This window comes from Heterodontus francisci, chromosome 16 (genome assembly GCF_036365525.1).
Source record: "Heterodontus francisci isolate sHetFra1 chromosome 16, sHetFra1.hap1, whole genome shotgun sequence".
Taxonomy (NCBI): Eukaryota; Metazoa; Chordata; class Chondrichthyes; order Heterodontiformes; family Heterodontidae; genus Heterodontus; species Heterodontus francisci.
Genome location: NC_090386.1, coordinates 88545132 through 88568143, shown reverse-complemented (window position 1 = coordinate 88568143; position 23012 = coordinate 88545132). Strand labels below are relative to the sequence as shown.

At 44.1% G+C, this 23012-nt stretch overlaps 1 protein-coding gene across 1 annotated transcript; it reads right to left on the bottom strand.

Moving 5' to 3' along the window:
• Nucleotides 1-11622: 11622 nt before the first annotated feature.
• LOC137378340 (interleukin-17D-like) lies at nucleotides 11623-22692 on the bottom strand. The gene is made up of 3 exons (XM_068048599.1): nucleotides 22470-22692; nucleotides 15847-16076; nucleotides 11623-11978 (listed from the first exon to the last, which is right to left on the bottom strand). Exons 1-3 carry the CDS (start codon nucleotides 22479-22481, stop codon nucleotides 11738-11740), a joined length of 483 nt encoding a protein of 160 aa, XP_067904700.1. The 5' UTR covers nucleotides 22482-22692; the 3' UTR covers nucleotides 11623-11737.
• Nucleotides 22693-23012: the final 320 nt, after the last annotated feature.

The following is a 23012-nucleotide window of genomic DNA, read 5'->3' as shown; positions in this document are numbered from 1 at the left end:
ACGAATAAAAAAAAAACTGAGGCAAGAATGAGAGAGGTGTAAATTTAAACATATTACGTCCATATAGTGTGACAGTTTATTATGCTCATTTTACTTTATTTCACATGATTGCTTAGAGGTTCATTATTTTCTCATTCAAGCCAATTAGCAGAAGAGTTCTAATTGAAATTTGCACATGTGAAGTTCCCCAGAGTTAAGTATCATTTGTAGATCCAAAACTGCTGACTGCAAATTTTTGGCATTTTATTTTCAACGTGGCACAGTGTTGCCCCCCTGTGGTGGGCAAGTGGAAGGTGGCAGTTGGAGACTTGAAAGATTTTCCTGGGAATATTTCAGTGAGTTATTCTCAGAATTCTAATTGAAGTGTCTGCAACCATTTCCTGCCAGCTCAAAGTGATGGAAGCCATTGTGTCCAGTTACTGGTTCTGATCAGTCTGTATAACTGCAGCGATTACACTTCAGAGGTAGTCCACTGGTTTGGGATATTCATGAAGCTACTTACCTTTCTCTCTACGACCCACTTCTTTTTCAAAAACAGAAATTTTCCAGGGCGTTATTTGTGCAGGCCACATGCACTTTATTTTAATCTTCTACATTTTCTTTCTAGTTAATTGACAGGGGAGACAGTGGTACAATCACTGAACTAATAATCCAGAGGCCCAGGCTAATGCCCTGGGGACATGGTTCAAATTCCACCACAGCAGCTGGTGGAAAATGCAATTAATTAATTAATTAAAATCTGGAACTGAAAGCTAGTCTCAGTAATGGTGCCATGAAACTATCATCGATTGTCATAAAAACTCATAACAGGAAGGAAATCTGCTGTTCTTACTGGGTCTGGCCTACATGCAACTCCAGACCCACAGCAATGTGGTTGACTCTTAACTCCCCCTCTGAAATGGCCTGGCAAGCCACTCAGTGAAGGGCAATTAGGGATGGGCAACAAATGCTGGCCTTGCCAGTGACACCCACGTCCCATGAAAAAAAAGAACAAGAAGCAAAATGCGAAGAGGCTATTTTAAGCAATGAGTTGTTTTGATCTGGAACGCACTACCTTAAAGGGAGGCGGAAGCAGATTCGATAATAACTTTCAAAGGGAATTGGATATATACTTGAAGGGCAAAATTTGATGGGCAATGGGGAGGGGAGTGGGACTAATTGGATTCACAATTTGTCTCCCTTTCTAACTTTCAAACCTTTGAAACCCTTCCAGACTCATGACCTCTACTGCCTAGAAGGACAAGGGCAGCAGGCACAAGTTCCCCTCCAACTCACAATCCATCCTGGCTTGGAAATATACCGCCACACCTTCTTTGTCACTGGGTAAAAATCCTGGAACTCCCTACCTCACAGCACTGTGGGTGTACCTACAACACATGGACTGCAGCAGTTCAAGAAGGCAGCTCACCACCACCTTCTCAAGGGCAATTTTGGATTGGCATTAAATGCTGGCCTTGCCAGTGATGTCCACATCCTATAAAAGAATAAAATAAAAACTTTCCTGGAGTCTTCTGTGCTCGTCGCATAGCCCCTGGCTACCTTGCTACAGAGGTCCGCCTATTTTGCTGTGTAGATAGTCACTGTATTTGAAGGAAGGAGAAAGGTGTCTACAAAATCCCTCCCTTTCCTACATCTTCTCCATAATATGGAGATATTCTAATATGGACATATTCTAGGGTACAGAAAAAAAGTACCTTTATAGTCTTTAGAATGTCCAAAACCAATGAAGTACATCTTTGAAGTGTAATCACTGTTGTAATGTAGGAAATGTGGCAATCCAATTTGCGCACAGCAAAATCCCACACACAGCAATGTGACAATGACTAGAGAATCTGTATGCAATGTTGGTTGAGGGATAAATATTCCTTCTCTTCAAAAAAAATACCGTGAAATATGGGATTAATGTAGGATTAGTATAAATGGGTGGTTGTTGGTCGGCACAGACTCGGTGGGCCGAAGGGCCTGTTTCAGTGCTGTATCTCGAAATAAATAAATAAATCCACCTGGCCTCGTTTTATCGTCTCATCTGATAGACGGCATCTCTGACAGTGCAGCATTCCCTCAGTACTGCATTGAGGTGTCAGCCTAGAGTCTATGCTTAAGTCTCTGGTGTGGGCCTTGAACTCAGTCAGAGGCGACAGTCATACTGACTGAGCCATAGCTGACATGGGTACGGTCCAGCCAGCCTCCGATACCTTGCCCAGGTGCATGTGGCTCTTTTTTAAGCACAAGCCTAGACAGTGAGCATCAATCAACATGCTGCAGCAGGGGCAGAGGCAGGGGCATCTTGGCTGAGCAACTTCCTCAGTTGGTGCTACCTTCTTACACGTACTTTCCGACAAGATAGTGGTCAGGAACGGGACTGCTTTTCCCAAATCCAAAACTGGAAAGAGGCCAGATGATGGGTGGGATTTTAAATTGGTTTTCGGAATCTGGCAAAATTAATTGGGGGGGAGGGGGGAAGGTTGCATTGGGGGTGAGACTGTGTGCCCATGGCATAGGCACCATGGCAGCTGGCAGGACTGGCGTCGGCCGGTTATGTGAGGCAAACCCGCTCCCAATTATTTCAATTGACTGCATGCAGGGAATCAGGCTGGCTGCCTGCCAGCGGCTAAATTGTAAGGACCAGCAGCTCTTTAAGATGGCTCACGTTTAAAGGAGAGATGCCTGTGATTTGTCATCTGAAGGAAGCAACAGATCTGGCAGCATCATGCACATGATAGGGGTGGGAAAGGATTCCTGGCAGGATTAGTTACGCCATGTGTTGTTGCAGGAAATGGCTGCACTGGGGCAACCACCCAGTGGACCCAACGGAAATGTTCATCTGCTGCACCTTCAGAGAGATAAGCTGCAAAGGTCAAAAAAGCAGTCAGAGGGTGGAAACTCTAACTGATTAACTCTGTCCTACCCAGCAACTTACTGTAGCTTCCCTGTCACCATCTTGCACCAGATTTAGGTCCTGGGACCTCCCTGGATGTCTCACTGTGGTGTAATTTTATATTACTCAGTGTGAGTTGCCTCAGACTTAGCATACAGCTTCCTTGAAAAGCTAGCAATAATTGCATGAGTTTATGGCTGACAATTGATCCTTCTTATCTTGGAAATAAAGTCAATTTGACAGTGGATGTTATGGTAGGCCTGTATACATCTATCTATATATATATATATATATAGCACTTTATTACTGTCATTTGCATACCTGATGACTCTCATGACACCACAATAAATACATTTCCTTCCTCAATCACAATGGCAGTGCTGCAATGTTATCACTGGGCCCCTGAAAACAAGCTTCCCTGAGTATAGCAAGCTCTCAGTGATGAGTGGTCCCATTATCAAGTTAGATGGGGTGTCAGCCCTCTTCCCCCAAACATTTCTTCTCTACCAGCAGAGGGACAAGAGGCCAGTCTGATCTTAATCATCCAGTCAGCAGGTAGAGGGTTCAATCCCCAGTTCAGAGACTTGAGCACATAATCTAGGCTGACACATTCAGTGCAGTACTGAGCAAGTGCTGTACTGTCAGAGGTGCCGTCTTTTGGATGAGTCATTAAACCAAGGCCCTGTATGTCTTTTTAGGTTGGCAGAAACGATCCCTACGGTACTGTTTCAAAGAAGGACAGGGGAGTTCTCCCCTGCGCCCTGGGCCAATATGTATCTGTCAATAAACATCAGGAAAGCAGATGATCTGGTCATTATCACACTGCTGTTCATAGGAACTTGCTGTGCACAAATTGGCTGCTATGTTTTCTGCATTACAACAGTGACTACATTTCAAAAGTACTTCATTGGACGTAAAGAGGTTTGGGATGTCCAGAGGTTGTGAAAGGTGCTATATAAATGGAGCTCTTTTCTTGTGCCATTCTGTGAGCAGGTTGGCAATTGTGTTAAAATAATGTCAATCAGGATCACGTAGGAACTATGAGGCAAGAGAAAATTGATCTGGAAGGCTGGGAGGGAAAAGACATGGGGGATCTTACAGGAAGTTTCCTTGAAGTAAGGAAGCCTACTTTAAAGGCTGGAATAAACAATGCAGTGCATAGCTGATGGCTTTTATTAAAAAATGTATTCTTTGTATATGAGTGTCACTGTCAAGACCAGAAATTATTGCCCATCCCTAATTGCCCTTGAGAAGGTGGTAGTGAGCCTTCATCTCATACTGCTGCAGTCCGTGTTACCATGGCAGTGTGTTAAAGAACAGCTTGTGCTAGTAGAAAATATATTTCTTTGGCAGACTGAATATCGCACAAATCTAAAATAATTTTGGCTTGTGAGTGAAGCTACTGTACAGCAAGAGTTCAAACCAAAAGCAGGTTGATTGTCCTAATTGATCTGTCTATCCTGAGTTCCTCCTGTTGTGTTACAGTCTGTTATCCATTATTAGTTACTCTATTTAGTCTTTGGTCATCACCAATAACGTACCTGGACAGTTTAGCACTTTGCCTTTCTAAGTCAACATGAAAATAGATTAGAAATTTGATTTGGCCACTCTATTCCAACCTCCTGATCTAACTCCTGATTGGCTCCAAAAGCCATTTTGGAGCCAGGTATTAGCCAATTAGATATTGATTTTTTACCACCGGCGAGGTTCCAGCTCCCAGATAAAGGGCTGAATTTTGTTGAGCTCCCGACGTCGGGCTCCGTGGCGGAGTGGCTGGAAGATTGTACCGGCAGCGGCCCGCCACGGAGCCCGACACAGTGAGCGCTAGGCCTGATCTTCCTTGGAGCGGTGAGGCTCTGTGGCGGCTCCCCCTGCCGCTCAGCAACAGGACCCAACTTTAAATAGCTTTAAATGAAGGAAATGTTTTCATTTAAATAACATTCACAGCTATCTTACTGGCTGCCCGGGATCTTCTGTGCGGCGGCCGGCACTCACGCGCCTTCACTTCCCCGTCCATGGGGAAAATGGCGCCATTGAGGTGAGGGAGGGGGGAACGGGGTCAGATCTGCATTAATATTGTGGGGGTGGGGAAAGGGTGAAATCTGCACTTTGTACAGTTTGGGGTGGGCGAGAGAGGTCAAATCATCAACGTAAGTGTTTTGTTGGGGGGAGAGGGTAACTATTTCATGTAAGTGATTTTGGGGGGGTGGGGGGTGGGTGGAAGAGGCAACAATTCATTTGTGGTGTACTGTGGGGGGTGGGGGGGGGTGGGATACGGTTTAAATATTTAAATTTAGCAGCAGATCTGGCAGCCCTTTAAAAATGGAGTCAGCCCCTGCGCAGAGGCAGTTGATGGCATTGCAGAGCCCACCCCCACCCCGTGATTGGGTGGGGAGAAACGGCAGCCCAACCAGCGCATTATCACGAGCTGCCGCACACTAGATTGCGACAGCATGGCGGTGCGCGGCCCGCATATCCGGTCCGCCACTTTTTTTCGCCTGCCGCCGCTCCCAGCACCGGGAACGTTAAATTCAGCCCAAAGAGTGAGAAAGTAGAGGTGGGAAAACAGGTTAAACAAAGAGGTGGATTTTATTTATTTAGAGACACAGCACTGAAACAGGCCCTTCTGCCCACTGAGTCTGTGCCAACCAACAACCACCCATTTATACTAATCCTACGTTAATCCCATATTCCCTACCACATCCCCACCATTCTCCTACCTATACTAGGGGCAATTTACAATGGCCAATTTACCTATCAACCTGCAAGTCTTTGGCTGTGGGAGCACTCGGCAGAAACCCACATGGTCACAGGCAGACCTTGCAAACTCTGCACAGGCAGTGCCCAGAACTGAACCTGGGTCACTAGAGCTGTGAGGCTGCAGTGCTAACCACTGCGCCACTGTGCCACCCTTTGGTTATAAATGGTTATAAACTGGTGACAGCCTATCAGCAGTACAGTTTACATCTCACCATTTTTATTTCCGCTGACTTTCAAAACAAGTAAAAAGCAGGGAGAGATGTGAAATGGGCTTCCCACTCTTCAGTGGCACCAGCACAAAAAGTCAAGATCAATCATAAAATATGCAAGAAGCTGTTGGACTTTTATGTGTGTATGACAACCTGGTGGTTATGATGCTGGGCTAGTGATTCAGAAATCATAAATTCATAATCTAAGAATGTCATGTTGTGCAATTGAATTCAAAGTATGTGATAATTTGCGGGTTAAGAGGCCCACACTAATTAGTTGACTCTTGTTGCCGTCGGGGTGACTCGGGATAGTCAATAAATATTGACTTATCAATATCACCCACATGTCAAGAAAATATGTTGAAAAGCAACAGGCAAATGAGTAATATTTTCCTTTTTTATAACCAGGATCTTTTAAAATTTCACATAATGTCAGAGATATCTCAGTAGTGTTATTACTGTAATATGGGCAGATTCTTCATCGCAACATGAGTTGAAAGTATTCCAAAAATCAAACTGGTCAGTTCAGTGGGTACAGAAGTTTCTTAAGATACTAGTACCAGGCAGGGGTCTCAAATCTTGTAACTACAAAAGGACAAATGATGGGCTAATTTCAGGCTGTGAACGGTACCTTAAACTGGATATACAGGGCAATTCTCTGGCAAGCCACTGCTCAGTCACCAAAGTGCCCCAGTTGGATCAAATGACTGAAGGGGCCAAGTTACCACAGTCCATTTCAGTCAAAATAACAATGAAGAAAAGTGCTGAGACATCTGGAGATTAATCGGCTATGACAAACCGCACTGTACATCGAGCATCAGTAACAGGGGATATTGTGGGTAATGTGTTATTATTCAAATAAGAAAAACAGAGAACACCAGAAATTCACAGCAGATTCATTAGCATCTTAAAGAGCTGGGGATAATTTTTTTCACATGGATTCTGAACCTTGGTCAGAACCTGGACGCAATGGCTGTTTATAATGGAGGGGATTATTTTAAGCCAACTTGCTGAGCTGTTGCCAGTTTTACATACTGCCAAATATTTCTCTCCATTAACGTCAGCAAAATGTAAAATCATGCAGGTGTAAAACCATCGTTGCACCTGACCCCGTCAGTTTTCCCCCGAAGGGTGTATTTGGTTAAAATTGGCCCCACGTTTCCCCCAGGATCCTGACAAGGTTACAGCGGGAGATGTTTCCATCAATATTCTGACAAAGTTACGATGGAGAATGGAATGAACGAACCCCGGGCAAAAATCCCGGGCAGTTAGCCTTAAGTTGGGACCGTGCACCCGCAGTTCAATCTAAGAGAACCAAGCATCAGATTCTATGTGTTTCTAGCATATTCTGCTTCTATATGACACAGTGTAATTACAACGTTGGTTTAGTGTCAGTATGAAGAGTCAGGTCTGACCTGAATGGGGAGCAAACAGTCTCAGACTACTTTGGTCTGACATTATATGATTGGCAATATGTCAAACCTACTTGACAAAAAGTTAAATGTTCAGGGAGCGAGACTCTCCTCAGGGCCTCTAAATATTTACATCTCTAACTGAAATAGTCCAGCTTGTATCCAGGTGGGGACAGAGTTCTCTCCTCATGCAGCCAATTAAAATTCCAGTCAAATAGAAACCAAGCAATGTAAACAGGTTCTTTTGCCTTGCACCATCATCCCTTTTGTCATTTAATCACTCCTATCTTCCACTCTATCACAGACCTTATCCTCCCTCCACCCTTTCCCTGTCTCTGCACTTGCTTAAAAAGGCTCAATGGGGAAAGACCACTGTGTAAGGTCCCCCCACCAAGCTGAACGGAGGGGCTGGATCCATGGGAAACCTCTCAAACTGTATCGGGAAAATTTTCGTTTGCTGTAAAATGTAAAAATGTATATGGCATGACAAATGAAATGGAAGGGTTGTGAGGCAACTCATGGTTGTACTGAAGGAAACTGATCAGCTTAGCACTGTTTGTATTTCTTGACTTGGTGCTGTTTGAAACTGTTTGGTAATCTATTTTTTACAGATTTTTATGAATAAAGTATATTTTGGAAATTAAAAAAAAACTTGCTTAAAACATGTTGAATCTCAAACTTTTTCTAGTTCTGATGATAGGTCAGTGACCTGAAACGTTAGCGCTGGCTGGCATTTTACGTGTCCTGGTGGGTTCACGGTCTGTGAGGCGGAGGTGGGTGTCAAAATAATTTAAAAGGACTTTCAGCACCTTCAGTGCCACTGAAAGGGCTGCTTTCAACAGGCAGGACAGTGGGGGGAGCAAGAGCTTAACACTGGGCATATACCTGCCTGAGGGGGAAAGGAGGTGACCTTTCAATGAAAGGGGTGACACAGTCAATTTCCAGAAATCTACCAGAGACCTTGGAGGACCGGAATCTGCTTGTGGCAATGTCAGAGAGAAACAACTGCATGGCCCCAAGGTTCTCAGAAGACTCCCTGCATGTCCTCCTCCAGGCAGCTGAGGCAAAGTGGGAGGTCCTCTTCCAGCAGACAGAAGGAGGAGGCTCCTCCAGGTCACCAAGAAGGCATGGTTGGAGGTTGCGGAGAAGGTCAGCAGACGTGGGGTTGTGAGGAGGACATGGCTCCAGTGCCTCCAGCGGGTCAACGTCCTTTTCCGCTCTGCCAGGGTATGGGGCATGTCTCAGTCATCGTTGCTTTGTACTTATATGGGAGGGTTACCAGGTGTTGATGCTGCAAAGTCGAAGCCATCCATCTGGAGGGAATGGCTCCAGCCCTATCATGGACCATATGTTGGGCACATCTGAGATGCACAATGGTCCAGAAGTGTGCCAAGCGTACATTTCAAAGTTTCCAGATGCAGCACAAGGGATGAGCGGGTGCTCCTGCAAGTCAAGTAACTGAACTGATTGCCATGTGTTTCCACAGAAGAGGGCCAGAATGCCAGAGAGAGGGCATGGACTGGTGGCAGTGTTGCCAATATCGCAATTCTCACTAGTGTGGAGGAGGAGGCATTGCTGTTTGCTGGGGAGGACGGCCCTGCAAATCCTCACAGAGACAGTGAGCTCTATGCAGCAGTGCCTCAGCGAGCTGTCGACGAGGCTCCTATGACATCCAACAGCTGCTCATCCCTCTGAGGTCAGCAGGGAGGCCCAATTGAATCTCGTGAAGGCAGAGGAGCAACAGCCAGATGCATCTGGGGGCTCCTCTCAGGGCACTCCTGATGTATACAGAGGCTCCTTGTCCCCTCTGTCAGTGACATTAGCACCTCAGAATCCCAGGATGACAGAGGGTGGACCTGAGACTACTCAGGGTCACCTCAACATCCCGGGGCCCTCGCCATCTCGGGCAGGCAGAGGACGCCCACCAAGGTTATCCCAAGCTTCTGCCGTGACTGGCGGTGAGGGGCCGTCCACACACGGGAGCACTCGCAAATGTTTCAAGAAATCACATTAATTGCACTTAAGGGTCACTGGTGCAATTTTGAATTTTTTATTTGTTGTTCGACTGTACACAAAACTTATTAAATGTCTTACTTTGCTTTTTTATCTGTCTCAAGTCAATGATAATGTATTTAGCAATCTTTTTCTTCTGCATGAGATGGAGATTTGGGGGAGGTGCCACTGCAATCTGTTTCAACCAATGGTTGAAGTGTAAAACGCACATTGGATTTCCAGCATTTGCATTCTTTCTAAACTCTGATTAATGCTGTGTTACTTAGGGTACAGATCCCTTTTGGAAGAATAGCAGAAAATACAGACATCCTGTGCATGTCCTACAATAAGAGATATTTTTTCTCCTCTTTGTCTTACTAGTGTACTACCTGCCTCTCCTCCCCACCCCCCCGCAAAGAGCAACCTCTCATATCCAAGTGGCTATTCTTCATGGGTAAGCACAGGCAGCCAATGCTGATTGGCTATTCAACTGCAGAATGCATCAGAGGGGAACATGGTCTTGCCCACAAACTGATCCATCCCATAGGGGTCAACAAGTCAAAGCAGGAATCTTTGGCCCTGTAACTTTTGGGGCCATTGGAGCCGCCTCCATCCTAGTGAGATTGATTAACTCAGTACAAGTTAGGCATTAAACCATTAACAAGTGTCATAATGATGCATTTGACCAGGTTTTAATAATGATCCCTGTTGAAGGAATGCTCTGTAATAGTTAAGCTCCTCTCATTTTAATTAAAACAGGCTGTACCCTACAACCCTCTGAGATCTCTGTGCTCCTCCAATTCTGGTCTTTTATGCATCCCTGCTTTTAGTTGCTTCACATTGGTGGCTGTGGCTGCTGCTGTCTCGGCCCTAAGCTAGGAACACCCTTCCTAAACCTCTCCGCCTCTTTCTCCTCCTTTAAGATGCTCCTTAAAACCTACCACTTTGACCGAACTTTATGTGGCTCATTTTCAAATTTTTTCTGATGCCGCTCCTGTGAAACGGCATGCGATGCTTTACTATATAAATGCAAATTGTTGTTGATGTGGTCAGCTAGCGACATGGTAAGGGATACCCCTCCCCCCACCAAACCAGGGACCACACTCAATAATTAGCTCGACAATGTTATGAAAGCGCTTCTGTTTTTTGTTAAAATATTTTTTTGAGGAATTCGCAGTCAAACTGAAGAAATGTTGGACTAGTTTTTTTTCCCAAGACAGTCATCAAGAGGACACTGAAAGAACTGGTTTGGCAACAATGTTTACTGGTTATCACATGACTAAAGTTAAAAATAGTCAGTCGCGCGGCCTTGATCGAACAAGCCCGGGAGCAGCAGTGCGCACTTGAGAGAGGAGCAAACTTGCAAGCTATTGGTTGTAGTCTCAGTGTGTTTACCTTCTGGAATGAGATAACGTTAGCTCCTGCTGCTGAAGACGTGTTACATAGGAAGAGACCAGATTCTTGCTCAATGTTTAAAGTGTCAAGCCTGCAGAAGGAAAAGAGGATTCCCAAGGAAGGAGAGAAGACCACAACCAAGCTCAGCTTTCCAGCACCTCTCTAAAAGACCCTGAGAAGTCCACAGTGTCAACTCATCTCGTCTCCTGTCTTTGAAGAAAAGCCTGCCAAATTAATTCTCTAGGCCACCTGAGAAGAACAGTTCTAAAAGATCCCAGTAACCTGTCTTCGTGTACTTTGATGCTAGACTGTATGCCAGTTTTGGAACACAACATATCTCATCTGTTGTTTTCTTCAGGAATGAACAAGTATTCAGCCTGTGTTTTTTTTTCTATAATAGAGCTCTGAACAAAAATTCCTTTTATTTTTCCAGTTAACCAGTGTATGCATGTGTGAGTGTGAGAGTGTATGCATGTGTGCGAGTGTGTGCGTGTGTGTGCGAGTGCGAGCGTGTGTGTGAGGGGTTAAGGTAAAAAAGGAACTTTAATATTTCAATCTGTGTGTTTATGCTTTACTTCATTACTGGTTAAGACTTGTTTTATAATAAACTGATAATTTTGTTGCTCATTAAAGAAACCTGCTTAGTATGTGCTATTCTGGGAAAAATAGAGTATATGATTGACTATATCGGTAAGTGGGAAAATTTAAATTTATGTTGTGACCTTTGGAGAAGCGGGACCAGAATAAACAGTGCACTCCTCCCGCCTCAGTCGTAACAACAAGTACAGCTTGTCTTTTTCCACATTTAAATTGTTATTACACCTTCCTAAGTGTTATCTCTGCTGTGTTCTACTGACAGGAGAGAGCAGGGTAAAACCTCAGCTGTATCTAATGTTGGATCCAAAAAAATAGTGATGCAGTCCTGGAACCTTCAAGTTGGCTAATCTTTCTGCAGTGAGTGAGCAAGAAACACATCTGGGTTTCAGAAAATAATCAAAATATTCCATATTTTTATTATTGGTCTACAGAAATAGTTTTCCATGAATCTTACAAGCGCTACATTCATGTTACTGGGGTCTCAGCTGCTTCCTTTAAGCCTTAGCTACTTCACGCATAATACAGACACAGAACGCTGGGATTTTTTCCTCTGCCACTTTGTACACATAGGTGTTGTGTTTGCACCTCGAGGTTCTCCTCAGCACCAAAACGCTCGTGTGATATGGTACGCTCATTACGGTGTCATCGAGACGTCCATCAGGCCCGAAGCAGCCCTTATACAGACAGTATGCTTCCATTAGCCTCCTTGGGTATCGTGCCTCGTCTTCATTTATTCTGTAGTTGTAAAGGGAAAGAGAATTGGGAAAAGGCATACATACGGCTTGAACCTCCAAATGGTGCCCGCCCAACATGAAATCTACAATTTAATAATGCCTTTAGAAGGCTGAGGGGTATTTTAAGTGAGGTCTCTGAAATCATAGAACGATGCAGCGCAGAAAGTGGCCATTCAGCCCATCGTGCCTGTGCTAGTGATAAGGTAGATACAGAGAAACTGTTTCCTCTGGTGGGGAAAGGCCAGCACAAGGGAACAAACCTTAAAATTAGAGCTAGGCCATGTAGGAGTGATATCAGAAAGCACTTTCACACAAAGAAAGAGTTGTGGAAATCCTGAGCTCTCTTCCCCCAAAAGGCTGTGCTGCTGGGTCCATTGAAGCTTTTAAGAATGAGATTGGCAGTAAGAGGTCACAGGGAGTGAAAGCGGGTAAACGAAAATTGCATGCACACACGCTCACACACACATTCATATATATATGAATGAATGAAAGAGAAAGACAGAGAGAGAGAAAAAGAGAGAGAGAATTCCAGAGCTTTGGGTCTAGGCAGCTGAAGGCATGGCCGCCAGTGGTGGAGCAATTAAAATGAATGTAACAGCTGGATGGCTTTTCTTCTCCTTTCCCAGTTCAGAGGCACTGAGGTCAATTGGAGAAACCCCATCACTGCCTCGGGTAACACACCTACGAACACAAATCAAAGCTCGGACCATCATGATAGATGCCTTTATTCACTCATCCAGCAGGTTAACTATCCGTGTCACTATTCGTCACAATCTCCAGTAAAAATTACACCATGAACAGCTTCAAACCAATCTGCAATGTTGCATTGTGGATTTGGAAGCAAAGGTTTCTCATTTCTTATATCTCATTTTCTATATGGTGAGAAGCTCGGAACTGTGGATGAGCAGAGAGCTTTAGGGGTCCAAATATGGAAATCAATAAAAGCCAGTGAACAGATACAAGAAAATAATTAAAAAGGCTAGTGGAATGTTGTCCTTTATCTCAAGGGGGCTGGATTACAAAGGGGTGAAAATTATGTTACAACTGTACAGAGCTGTGATTAGACCCTATTTGGGGTAACTGTGTTCAGCTCTGGACACTGCACCTCACAAAGGATATATTGGCCTTGGAAGAGGGTGCAGCGCAGTTCACCAGAATGATACCGAGGCTAAAAGGGTTAAATCATGATGGCAGCTCTCATAGACTAGGCTTGTATTCCCTTGAATATAACAACTTACATTTATATAGGGCTTTTAATGGAATAAAATGTTGCACGTCACTTCACAAGGACATTGTGTAACAAAATTGGACACTGAATCACATATGAAGATATTAGGCCAGATGACCAAAGGCTTGGCCAAAGAGGTAAGCTTTCAGGAGCATCCTAAAAGGAGGGGAGACACAGAGAGAGAGAGAGAGACACACAGAGAGAGACACACAGAGAGAGACACACAGAGAGAGACACACAGAGAGAGACAAGGAAGCTGAAGGCATGGCCGCCAGTGGTGGAGCAATTAAGATACAAGATTATGGCATGATAGGGTTGTTAGAAACTCTGCTGAGGGATCTCAGAACAAGAGGACATAACCTCAAAATTAGACCCATTGAGGGGTGATGTCAGGAAGCATTCTTCAAAGGGTACTGGAAATCTGGAACACTTGGCCCCAAAAAGCTGTTGAGGCTGGGGTCAATTTAAAAATTTCAAAACTGAGATTGATAGATATTTGTTAGGCAAGGGTATTAAGGGATTCGAAACCAAGGACACAAGATGGAGATAAGATACCAGTGAACCATGATCTAATTGAATGACAGAGCAGGCTCAAGGGGCTGAATGGCTTACTCTTGCTCCTATGCTCCCACACAGCATTCGATGAAATTAGTGTCCCTTTAAGAGTTAGAGTGGGATAATGGAGGTGTGCAATCAGCACACTCCACCAGCGGCATGACACAACTTGTGGTATTCTCATTTTGTTTTATCTTCCTTAAGAGTAAATGTTGTAACAGCAGAATTTCCTGGTAAACCTGACTGGGCTGAGTGTTGTGTTCTGTTGTGTCGACAGACCGCACCCTCCATCTCCTGGAAATAAATCTGTAAAACTTCACCACTAGAACGTGACACAACAGACAGTCTAAAATGTATTTATAGTAATCAGCCGCTAACATAAACAGCCCTGCATCTTTGGAGTTCTGCCCTTTTATAGACTCGGAACACAGAAGGAGGCCATTCAGCCCATTGTGTCTGTGTCAGCTCTTTGAAAGAGTTATCCAATTAGCCCCCACTCCCCCTCCTCTTTCCCCATAGCCCCATATATGTTTCCCTTCTCAAGTATTTATCCAATTCCCCTTTTGAAAATTACTATCGAACCTGCTTCCATCACCCTTTCAGATTCTTCCAAATCACAACAACTCGCTGTGCTAATATTCTTACCTCCCCTCTGGTTCTTTTATCAATGACCTTAAATCTGTGTCCTCTGGTTACCAACCCTCCTGCCAGCAGAAACAGTTTCTCCTTATTTACTCTATCAATACCCTTCATCATTTTGAACTCTTCTATTAAAATCTCCCTTTTACCTTCTCTGCTCCAAGGAGAATAACCCCAGATTCTGTAGTCCCACCACATAACTGATGCTAAAATCCCTCATTTTTTCCTGTAGTTGCTGCTTTGTAATGTTGCACTGTTCCACAGGCCACAACTGACCTCCAGTACTTCACTCACATGGTAGCCTAGATGGCGAGTCCTGGCCAGCTTGATCCCATTCTCACTTCTGCCCATACGAGCACCGATCAGAACCAAGACCTCTAACTGAGCTTTGGCTACTTAGTTCGATACCACTGCTTTTCTCCATATCCTGTAAAGTTTTTCTTTCTATATACTTTCCAATTTCCCTTTTAAACCCTATTCAAGATTATGCTTTCACTGCTAAAGTATCTCCCCAATGGTATCATAAGAACATAGGAAATAGGAGCATGAGTAGGCTATTCAGCCCCTCGAGTCTGCTCTGCCATTCAACTAGATCATGGCTTATCTTCTATCTCAACGTCATTTTCCTGCAATATCCTTAGATATCCTTAATATCTAGAAATCTATCAATTTCTGTCTTGAACATACTCAATGACTGAGCCTCTCCAGCCCTCTGGGGTAGAGAATGCCAAAGATTCACCACTCTCCGGTGAAGAAATTCCTCCTCATCTCAGTCCTAAATGGCCTATCTCTTATTCTAAGACTGTGTTCTCTGGTTCTAAACCCTGCAGCCAGGGGAAACATCCTTCCTGCATCTACCCTATCGAGCCCTGCAAGAATTTTGCATGCTTCAATGAGATCACCTCTCATTCTTCTAACCTCTGCAGAATACAAGCCCAGTCTCCTCATTCTCTCCTCATAGGACAATCCCGCCAACCCAGGGATCAGTCTGGTGAACCGTCGTTGCACTCCCTCTATGGCAAATATATCCTTCCTTAGATAAGGAGACCAAAACTGGACACACTACACAGTCTCACCAAGGCTCTGTCAACTCAGTAAATCTCTTCTGCACCCTGGTCTCTCCTCACTCAACATTCACACTTTGCAGCAGAGATCTCTGGATAATGATCAAAAGGGCAGGGAGACCAACTATAGACCCTCCCGCTCCCCCCAAATGGCCACCCACTGAGATTAGCTGATTCAACAAAGGGCAGGGATTGGACTGGGGATCTTTCTGGTTTGCATAATAATATCAAGAACAGTAACATAGCCTGGACTAGTAATCCAGAGGCCTGGGCCAGCAGTTCAAATCTCAGCATGGCAGCTGATGAATTTAAACTCAATTAATTAAAATTGCTAGGATCAATACTGCTGGCCACGTACCTACTGCATTCTAGTTTAAAATTACCTGTAGGACCATGGGGAAGTGCTCCTTTCCCCAATCTGTGATGTGTGACTGTGAGATGCTTCGAACTCGCTGCCGGGTATTAAATGCCTTGCACTGGTCACGGCAGAGGTGGACACCCAATGGTCCAGCTTCCTTGACAGCACGTTGTGGGAGGGTTCAGCACATCGCTTCTTAACTCCATTGGATGGATCGACCTTTGAGAACAACACGAGACATACAACCCATTCCACCTGTGACAGGGAGGGGGGGGAATAAAGAAGAGAAAAATAAACTCCCATTTGTGACCTGCAGCATTGCCAATATCTCATTAAATTTTGAGAGGAGCACACATCCAACAGGAACACATGATATGAAAATGTGCAATGAAATCATGCAACAAAAGCATGGCATCAAGCCCATTTCTTCCACAGATCCTGCACAATTTGGCTTGTCACAGTCAAGACCCAAATACCCCAATCACCTGAAGATGATGAATAACCACAAGGAAAACATCCTAGGCTGTGTCCTCACCCACCCATTTCTTCTTCATTATTCACCCTCTCCACTCTTTAGCTGATGATCACATGCCCTCGGTGTTCGCAACCTTCAATTCTCACAGCAGAATGGCTAAATCAACTAGGTCTCCGACTCCTCCCTGTTCTTAAACCGGGCAATGTAAACCTTTCTTTGAATTCATCTTTTGGGTATCCCTTGCTACTCTAACCAACACCTCTCACCTTTGACAGCTCTGTTCATAGCAGCTCATTATCTATTGACTTTTTTGTCCTCACTACTTCTTTGACTACAAATTGTTGTAGTTCTTCCACTGATCAAGCTGCCTCCACTGTAACACTATTCAAAGAGGAGATCTCCCATGTACCGACCAACATTCCTCTCCTAACCAATAATAGCAAAAGAAAGCAAATTAACTAGTCTTTCATCTTATTGTCCTTTGTCACATGTTGTTGTTGTGTCGGCCTATCTAATGGTATAGTTATTTGCAGTGTGAAGCTCTTTGAGACAATAACACTCTACAATCTGGTGCATCCCTACACCTGGCAGCCAGGCTTTCAACCACCTAGCGCCCATTCTCTGGAATTCCCTCTCTAAACCCATCTGCCTGTCTAGCTCCCTCTTCTTCTTCGGGACTGTTACAGTTTTAGATCCCAGCTATAGTGATAATAATTGTTTCTGCCTTTCGGATGCTAAAGTGAGGTCCCATCAATTTCTCAGGTTGGTGTAAACAATCCATTTGATATATTTGAGGGGGAGCTCCCTGGTGTCCCAGTCAACATACATCACTGAAACAGGTTTTCGTTTTGTGGGATCTTGCTGTGAGAAAATTGGTTAACAAGTTACAACGATGACTGCGCTACAAAAGTAGTTAATTGACTGTAAAATGTCATTTAAATATAAATTCCTTCCATGGCAGCAGAAGGAACTCAGCATGTTTGAACTTGCATCCTACTGCTCTGTAGCAGTAGGGGCCCATAAATAGACGTCAGACAGGAGAGACCATTTCCAGTCTCCCACCTTTATTTTTTAATGTGACATTTAGGTGCAGGCGTATCCCAATAAATTAGGTGGCTCTCCCAGTACTGGACAGAGTTCAGGCTTGTACCGGGTGTGGCTCTGAGCTATGTTGATGATTCAAGATAAATATTTCAGGCCCATCTGGCTTAGCCTGCAGTGTACTTTTAAAAAACAGATATATCTGTTCCTGGGATGTGGTCAGCACAGGCAATCTCAAATTGCCCTGAGAGGCATTAAGAGTCAACCTCATGGTCTGAGGCTTGAGTCACATGCAGGCCAGACCAAGTAGATGGTTCTATGCTGCAAAGAACATGAATGAGCAGGTTGAGTTCTTGTTCACAAGAACCCAGCAACTTTCAAGGCCATTTTCTTCCAAGTACCAGCCCATAAATAGCCAGATTTATTGAATTCAGCTTACAATGAGCTATGGTGAGATTTGAACTCAAAACTGGTATAATAATTAATGCAAGACGGTGACCACTAGGCTATCATACTCTATCCCTGTCCAGTAGAGGGGGGCCAGGAACGTAATCAGTCCCAGTAACACTTAATCTGTAACAGTACTAGTACAGAAATGTTGTAGAGTTTCTTAAAGGGAAATTACTTAACTTTTATCTAGGCTGTAACAATATGAGACACATGAATCAAACATGTTAACACATGTTAAAGAAGACAAGTTTAAATCACTGTAGGCCGGAAAGTTAATGAATAGCTGTACTATTGATGGCCAATTGAATTTGACGAGCATGTCCCAATTAAACAGGAAGAAACATGCTTTTTCCTATAACCATCCATCTGGTGTTTTGAAAGGAGTTATTGAAAGCAGCTGTGTTCTGCATTTACCTCAATTCAATTTTTAGGGATTAAATCTAGAAAATAGGTGAGCAAACCTTCCCAGGATGTTATTGTCCCAGTCAAGCTAGGGCAAGTGAAAAGCCATGGATGGGATGTACCAGGTCAGGGCTGGATAACAGGTTATTCTGAATCCAGACTGAGGTTTTAGCTCAATCGTCATCAAGGGTTGGGAAGAATGACGGCTGTTCCCTAACTCTTCCAATGTGATGCTTCCATTTTCTACACTAGACTTCTTAATGGCTTTTTAATATCATCAATTTGTTCCTAATCAGGGACACTTTTGTGTTGTGCATGCAGATTAGAAAATAGGTTGGAAATGTCCAAAATTAATTTTACTGATTTTGGTTGGGAGTTCAGTGTTGGCTGGGATGCCTGGAGATCTTCCCTGCTCTTTCAGAAATAGTGCCATGGGATCTTGTACAACCACCCGAAAGGGCAGACGGAACCTCAGTGTAATACTTCATCCAAAAGACGGGACCTCCAACAGTGCAAAGAGGTTAAAGAACAACCCTAGGTTAATTCAAGAGCAAAAAAACTCTGGGAAATTCCTCTCCAACCCCTGAAATTATTCATTCAAATTCCAGTAGGCCTTAGTGACAGGGCGATACATTCCCCATTACCCATGACCTTCTTTACATGGTTCATTCAGCCACAGCGAGGAAGTGGTTCAGTTACTTTCTGATCCTGTGGCCTTAAGGGAAATTAGCTCTGTTCAAGAGCACTATAAAATAGCATTGCCATCCAAGTGACCATGAGCAGCACCGTGGGGTAATGGTGAACCATCTCCACTCATTTCCAGGTATCTCGTTGGTCCATGGTAACCATTAATGTAAATTAGTTAAATGGTTGCCAGGAGCAAATCAGATGCCTACCTAACCACTCCACTTTCCACCCAAAATCCATCACTGCCCTATTTTGCCTACATCTAGGCTTCCCATTCAATTCCAAGTTTCTCAAAGTGTTACTGCCTACCCAAGTCTAGGCAAACAGAAGCACTTTCAAACCCAGTTCTCAAGTGTTTTTGGTGGGGAGTAACTTCTGCTATTTGTCTTTCAGATGAGACGTGAAACCGACTTCCTGTCGGCCCTCTCGGGTGGTTGCAAAAGATCCCATGGCACTATTTCAAAGAAGAGCAGAGGAGTTATTCTCAGTGTCCTGGCCAATATTTATCCCGCAATCAACATTACAAAAATAGATTACCTGGTCACAATTCTATGTATGAGAGCTTGCTGCATGCAAATTGGCTGCTGCGTTTTCTACATTACAACTGTGACTACACTTAATTGGCAGTGGTCATGAAAAGTCCTATATAATTGCAAGTCTTTCATTTTCCTTTTCCCAAAAAAAACCAAAAAAAATGATTTACATTTTTCTGCAGATAAAAAATAATGATTTACATTTTTTTTTTAATCTGCAGAAAGATCTCAAATCTCTTGGCAAACAATGAATTACTTTAAAATGCCACAAAGCCAGTTAGGTGAATGACTTGCTAATCTGATTGAGGAATATTAGCCAGGTCAGAGAGAGAGCATTCACCTTTCTTTGAATAATTCCATGGGATGTTCAACACCCATTTAGTTTAGTTTAGTTTAGTTTAGAGATACAGCACTGAAACAGGCCCTTCGGCCCACCGGGTCTGTGCCGACCATCAACCACCCATTTATACTAACCTTGCACTAATTCCATATTCCTACCACATCCCTACATTTCCCTACCACCTACCTATACTAGGGGCAATTTATAATGGCCAATTAACCTATCAACCTGCAAGTCTTTTGGCATGTGGGAGGAAACCGGAGCACCCGGAGGAAACCCACGCAGACACAGGGAGAACTTGCAAACTCCACACAGGCAGTACCCAGAATTGAACCCGGGTCACTGGAGCTGTGAGGCTGCGGTGCTAACCACTGCGCCACTGTGCCGCCCATTTAAACAGGCAGACACTGTTTTAATATCTCACCCAATGGATGGCACCTCTGACAATACAGCACTCCCTCAGCACCACGATGAATAGTCCGTCTAGCTAAGTGCTTAACTTCTGGAGTGAAGTCCACAGCAATCAGACATTACTACTGGGAGAGGACAGAGTGAGAGAGAACGAGAGATACAGAGCAGAAAGGACAATTTACAGAAAGAGGGAGAGGACAGTGAGAAAATAGTTTGGAGACAAATAGATACAGACACTGCCTGAGAATTGGTGAGATGCAAGACAAAGATAGAGAGAGACACAGAGAATTATCATAGAAAGTTTACGACATAGAAAGAGGCCACTTGGCCCATCATGTCTGTGCCAGCCGGAAAACGATCCACCCATTCTAATCCCACCTTCTAGGATTTGGTCCATAGCCCTGCAGATTACAGCACTTGAGGTGCATATCCAGACTTCTTTTGAACGAGTTGAGGGTCTCTGCCTCAATTACCCTTTCAGGCAGTGAGTTCCAGACCATCACCAGCCTCTGGGTGAAAAAGCTTTTCCTCATCTCCCCTCTGATCTTTCTACCAATCACTTTAAATCTATGCCCACTAGTCATTGACCTCTCTGCTAAGGTAAATAGGCCCTTCACCTCCACTCTATCCAGACCCCTTAAACTTTTATACATTTCAATCACATCTCCCCTCAGCCTTCTCTGTTCCAAGGAGAACAACCCCAGCCTATCCAATCTTTCCTCACAGCTTCATTTTTCCAGTCCTGGCAACATCCTCGTCTATCTCCTCTGTACTCTCTCTAGTGCAATTACATCCTTTCTATATGAGGTCTAGTTCTGAAGAAGGGTCACGGACCTGAAACGTTAACTCTGCTTCTCTCTTCACAGATGCTGCCACACCTGCTGAGTATTTATTTATTTATTTAGCAATACAGCACTGAAACAGGCCCTTCGGCCCACCAATTCTGTGCCGACCTTCAACCACCCATTTTATACTAATCCTACATTAATCCCATATTCCTACCACATTCCCTACCTTCCCCTACCACCTACCTATACTAGGGGCAATTTATAATGGCCAATTTACCTATCAACCTACAAGTCTTTGGCTGTGGGAGGAAACTGGAGCACCCGTCGGAAACCCACACGGTCACAGGGAGAACTTGCAAACTCCACACAGGCAGTACCCAGAATTGAACCCGGGTCGCTGCGGTGCTAACCATTGTGCCGACCAAATTTCCAGCATTTCTTATTATTATTTAATACTGAACTATTGGGTTTTATTGCAGCTTTCAAAAGAACAAAGAACAAAGAGCAGTACAGCACAGGAACAGGCCATTCGGCCCTCCAAGCCTGCGCCGATCTTGATGCCCGCCTAAACTAAAACCTTCAGCACTTCCGGGGACCGTACCCCTCTATTCCCATCCTATTCATGTATTTGTCAAGATGCCTCTTAAACGTCGCTATCGTACCAGCTTCCACCACCTCCCCTGGCAGCAAGTTCCAGACACTCACCACCCTCTGTGTAAAGAACTTGCCTCGCACATCCCCTCTAAACTTTGCCCCTCGCACCTTAAACCTATGTCCCCTAGTAACTGACTCTTCCACCCTGGGAAAAAGCTTCTGACTATCCACTCTGTCCATGCCGCTCATAACTTTGTAAGTCTCTATCATGTCGCCCCTCCACCTCCGTCGTTCCGGTGAAAACAATCCGAGTTTATCCAACCTCTCCTCATAGCTCATTTCATTTTTCCAGCACCAGATTTTAACTGAATTCAATCTCACCACTTGCCGTGGTAGGATTTCAACCCGCCATACTCGTTATATTTAACTTTTTTTTTTAAAGCCTTGATGATCTTATTGAGCCCTGATAGTTTTGAGCCAGGACTGGTAAAAATCTGAAGGGAGAAAGAAGAGCGTCAGAAATAACCTGATAGCAATTAGAAACTCGTTCAAGTAGACAGAAATGTTGCTGATTTTGTTTGCAAAACGGTGACCATGGGAACAGGGGACGATTTGAAAAACAAAAGGCGGTCGGCACGTTTACTGAATGCTCGGGCTGCAGAAATGCATTGAATAGGCTTGACTGACAAAGTGGCGTCTGTCGCCGTTCCTATTTTAACTCCGCGAATGCTAAGCAAAACCACCGCACAAAAAAAAAAGGACCCAAAGTTAGCAGCACGCGAGCTGAAATGTGAAAAAAAAAAGTTCGTTAAAATGAAGATGACTCTTTGTAAAAGAAGAAAAAACACACATTATGGGGATAAAAATCAGGTACAGCCCATATAAGCTAGGACTCTCTCCCCTCCAGGTCAGTATCATTGCAGTTACCTTGAAATACATTGTTTTCTGTTTGCTTTCACTGGCAGGTCTCTGTGTTTCTTATCGCCTTCTCCCTCCTTTCTCACAGTGCGACTGCCAACGATCCCTTCAAGTTTGGGGCAGTTTTAAAAGGCGAGTTGCTCCGGTGTGGTTTCACTTCTGCTGGAAAACCCCGAGATCTTCAGGCATTGCAGAAGCTTTCCACAATAAACAGGAGGGACCTGGACGGCAGCCAGCTACACAGAGAGGGTGGAGAATCAAACAACTCAGTGGCCGTGCTCAGCTCTGGCCTTATAAGGTAGTGATGAAAGCTATCGATATAAAAACTCCCTTTATCGAACATATACCACAATGACATGCTGTTGTATTGAACGTTGAATCACACATTCCCCCAAGAACAATTAAAAAAAAAGTTTCACTGTAATACTCATCAGAAAAGAACTCAGTGATTATTTGCTTAATAGCAGTTTTTTTTAACTAAAGTTTAAAGTTCTTGAAATAAATAGATGGACCAAATTACGAGTCACATTCTTAAATTACAGAACGTCAGAC